Source organism: Myotis lucifugus, unplaced genomic scaffold, assembly GCF_000147115.1.
Source record: "Myotis lucifugus unplaced genomic scaffold, Myoluc2.0 scaffold_1608, whole genome shotgun sequence".
NCBI lineage: Eukaryota > Metazoa > Chordata > Mammalia > Chiroptera > Vespertilionidae > Myotis > Myotis lucifugus.
Window position 1 is genome coordinate 40,169 of NW_005872656.1, and position 3,983 is coordinate 44,151.

At 47.8% G+C, this 3,983-nt stretch overlaps 1 protein-coding gene across 1 annotated transcript; it reads right to left on the bottom strand.

Moving 5' to 3' along the window:
• Positions 1-208: 208 nt before the first annotated feature.
• Positions 209-3,562, bottom strand: LOC106695550 (CMRF35-like molecule 1). The gene is made up of 2 exons (XM_023748645.1): positions 3,440-3,562; positions 209-749 (listed from the first exon to the last, which is right to left on the bottom strand). Exons 1-2 carry the CDS (start codon positions 3,486-3,488, stop codon positions 340-342), a joined length of 459 nt encoding a protein of 152 aa, XP_023604413.1. The 5' UTR covers positions 3,489-3,562; the 3' UTR covers positions 209-339.
• Positions 3,563-3,983: the final 421 nt, after the last annotated feature.

The following is a 3,983-nucleotide window of genomic DNA, read 5'->3' on the forward strand; positions in this document are numbered from 1 at the left end:
ACAGCGGCTGTGAGCCCGGGCCCCAACCTTCAGGAAGAGCAGGGACATCAGGGCACCAGAGGTGCCAGGAAGCCTTGCAGGAATCGAGGTCTCTGGTTCCCAAAGAAGAGGCTTCCTTCAGCCCATGAGCTAAAACTGGGGCCATAACCAGGATCTCTATGGCAATAGTCTCGGGTACTGAGCTGTGCAGAGAAAAAAATGTGCCCAGAAAGGCTTGATCCCATCTTGAGCCCCAAGAGCATCTAAGAGAAGCCCTGTACCTCCCAGCCTAAGTGAGCAGCCAGGGTTCCATGAGACCTCAGGACCAACCCCCCTCTGTGGCAGTTCATCTGAGTGAGTTCAGTCACTGGACAGAGACCTCAGGGACCAGGGCAGAGCAGGCCCTGAAGAGACACAGCCACACATGCACGTCCTCTTACCTGGGTCAATGGTCACTTTAACACGGAACCCAGGGTCATGTCCAGTTCTCTCAATCCCACACCAGTAAGTGTCTGTATCTTCTTGCCTGAGCTCCTTCATGGTCACAGTGAACGTGTGGTTTGTGTGATAGTCCCTGATGGACACACGCTCCTTCTCCCCAAACGCTGATTCATTGGTTTTAACAAGGATCTTGCAGGGTTTTAAATCAGTTCCTCGACACCACCACTTTCTGTAGGTCTCCCAATATGGGTCATAGCGACACTGCACAGTCAAGACTCCCCGCTCCAGACCTCTCACTGCTTCTGGACCCGTGATGGGATCTGATGAGCCTGGAAAACACAAATCCATGTGTCTGTCACCACCACCTGAGGGCAGTGCCACAGCCACCTGCACTGTGAGCAGCTCCAACAAGTTCAAGGCCTGAGGAGTGGGACAGAGTCAAGGAAGGAATTCACCTTCCACAACACAGACCTTTGTCCTTCCAAGTTCCACTGGCTCAGAGCCACCTCCAAATCCACCTAACAGCACCACTGCAGAGCTCAAGGAAACAAAAGCACTGACTCTGAGCAATAATTATCTCCTATAATTCACTCCCTCCCCCTCCCTGTGGCCCATAAATCTTTGTCCTTTTGCAGCATCTCAGTGTTAAACTGGTCTCATGGGGAGGAAGTACCAGTGGACCCATTGCCACAGGAGTGTGATTGCTCCTGACCTGTGCTGATAGTCTCAGGTGCTCCAGCCACTATGAATGTTCATATACACTTTTTTGCTTGGATGTGTGTTTTCAATTCTCTCAGCTATATACCCAGGAATGGAATTGCTGGTTCACAGGGTAACTCTGTGGAACTCTTTGGGCAACTGTTAGATTTTTTTCCTAAGAATTTACTTTTGAATACAGCTTTGGCTATGTTGCCTAAGTTTTGATATGTAGTATTTTCATTTTTCTTAAAATTTAATGAGTCTTTGACTGCCCGGTGTGGCTCAATGGTTGAGCATCAACCTATGACCCAGGAGGTCATGGTTCAATCCAGGTCATGGCACATGCCCGGTTTTGAACTTGATTCCCAGTTGGGGGCGTGCAGGAAGCACCAATCAATGTTTCTCTCTCATCATTGATGTTTCCATTTCTCTTTCCCTCTCCCTTCCCCTCGAAATCAATAAAAAGTATATTTTTAAAAAAGAAGAGTGCTTTTAAAAAATGCCATCGTATGGACAGACCACTTAGATTTATTTATGCATCAGTTGATGCACATGTGAGTTGTTCCCACTTTAGGGCAATTAGAGATAACGTTGCCATGAACATTTACATCCAACTTTTTACATAGACATATATTTCCAGTTCTCTTGGGTATTTACCCAGGAGTGGAATTCCTGGGTCACATGATAACCACATGTTTAGCATTTTCAAGAATGTCAAATTGTTTTCCAAAGTGGCTGCACCATTTTACATACCTATGAGCAATGTATGTCATCTAATGAATGTTAAGTCTAATAATTCCGTTCTATGAAAGTAGAAAGATTTTGTCTAGGGGTGGGATGATTACAACAATCATATGGCTTCCTCTCCATTAGATACATTCACTCATTTAACTCATACTGGTTGTCTAATCTGTACCTGGTATAGTTGTAGGTGCAAAAAATCCCTGCCCTCCTGAAGCTTATATTCAATCAAGGTGGGGGAAGGGAGGAGACAAATGGGAGAAAAAACATGCAAAAAAAATTGTTATTGTAATTAGGGTCATCAATGAAGGCCTCTGTGAGAAGCAAAGACTTGAAAGATGTGAGAGACTGGAACCTGTGGCTCAAGAGAATAGCAGTGCAAAGGCCCTGAGGCAGGAGTGTGCCTAACATGTTCAAAGAATATCTAAAAGTTCATTGTAGCTGAAGTGAGTTGAACCAGGGGGAGCAGAATAGAGAAGAGACCACAGCAATGACATGGAAGAACTCAGATGGTGAGCACCTCGTAGCTCAGAAAGTAGCTCGATTTTTACTCCGAGTGGGATGGGAGGTCATTGGAAGGTTTTGACTAGAGGAGAGACAGGAAGTGGTTTACATTGTCAAAGGGTCATTATGGGATGTGAGAGGAGATGGATGCCCCAGGTTTTGCCTGAGCACCTAGAAGGATGGAGGTTCCCAACGCAAAGGTGGGACAGAAAGGAATTCAAGGGGGAAGGAGTGGTCAGGTCACATTTGAAATGTCAATATATGAGTGGACTTGTTCAATGGGCAATTGGGTAGAAGATTCTGGAATCTAGGAAGATGTCCAGGGACTAGGGATACAGAATTGGGAGTCATCTGTACACAGATAACATTTACAGCCAAGAGAGGAGATGATATCAACAAGGGAGTGACTCCAGAGAGAGAGGAAGCCCAAAGGCCAAGCCCTCAGGCCTTCCAACATTTTCAAGACAATCCTCTTAATTTTTAATCCAACCAGTGGCATCCAGCAACTTCAAGTTCACTTCAACCCTCTGTCCATGTCTCAGCCCCTCCTTTCCTCTTCACCCTACCAAGCTACCTCCTCTTGATTTTTCCAGTCCCTCAGCAACTTCTGCTACTTCCTTCTACCTCCAAGACCTAGAATCACCTCCCCCTCCCTGTCTGGCAACCTCCCTGCTTTCCTTCCCTCAAGCACCTTCCACCTTCACTTCTTTCCCAAAGCCTCCCTTGCTTCTAACACAGTCACGAAGGTCCAGGAGCAAGTATCACCAGCTCCCCTGAGCAGCCAGGGCTCCTCTGCGTTGACCGATGGGCCCCATCCATCTGTCCTCTTGAATTATCAGCCCCCGGGGTGGTTAGGAAGTATGCCTTCTGCTGGGCTCAGTGTGAAAGCCAGGCTGCATATTTCTTCATTGGTAACTGTAGCCGGATGAACCGCACAGACTCATGGCTTGGAGGAACTACTTAGAAATGGGGTCCACTTCTCAGCAGGACACCTTCTGGGCCCCTTTCTCCTCCTGCTGCCACCTCCTCCTGCCCATAAACTTTTCCCACAGGTTCAGACCCAGATCCCACTCACCTGTACCTGGAACCCAGAAGAGGAGGGGAAAGAGCAGCAGCAGGTACATTTTCAGCCTCGCACGGGTCCTCCTGGGTCGATCCTCTCAGCAAGACCGAACTTACAGGCTCGACTCCTTCATCCTCCAGCTCTTCTGCTTTCACTCACAGTCACTCTCACACTTCCTCCCCTAGCCACTTCCCATGCGTGAATAGAACTAAAAGAGGAAGTAGCTGTACTGGGCAAGATTTCATAGTTGTTGTGAATAAGATTTTAAGTAATACCTCCCTGCCCAGAGCCACGATGGTTCTCTAAAGAGAGAACTTGCGGTGTTGCTCTGTCTTCTAGAAATTGCAGACACATGATCAGGCTGGCTCTTGCACAATCCTCTCAACTGGAGGTGGGAAACCCAGATCCCAACAGAGAGCCCAGCACTGGACACAATACCCTAAACCTGGAATTTCAGGTGTAGCCAGATTCTCAGGAGCCCAGAAGGTCAGGAGTTCAACCGGGTGAAGGAGGACTTGGGGCCAAAGTCAGAAAGTCAGAGGAGAGATTCTGGACC

Bases quoted from the DNA above. Each gene is read 5' to 3' on its own strand.
- LOC106695550 (XM_023748645.1), bottom strand. From the start codon at position 3,488: ATGTACCTGCTGCTGCTCTTTCCCCTCCTCTTCTGGGTTCCAGGTACA. The intron at 750-3,439 runs GTGAGTGGGATC...TGTGTTTTCCAG, and splicing joins CTTCTGGGTTCCAGGTACAG to GCTCATCAGATCCCATCACG.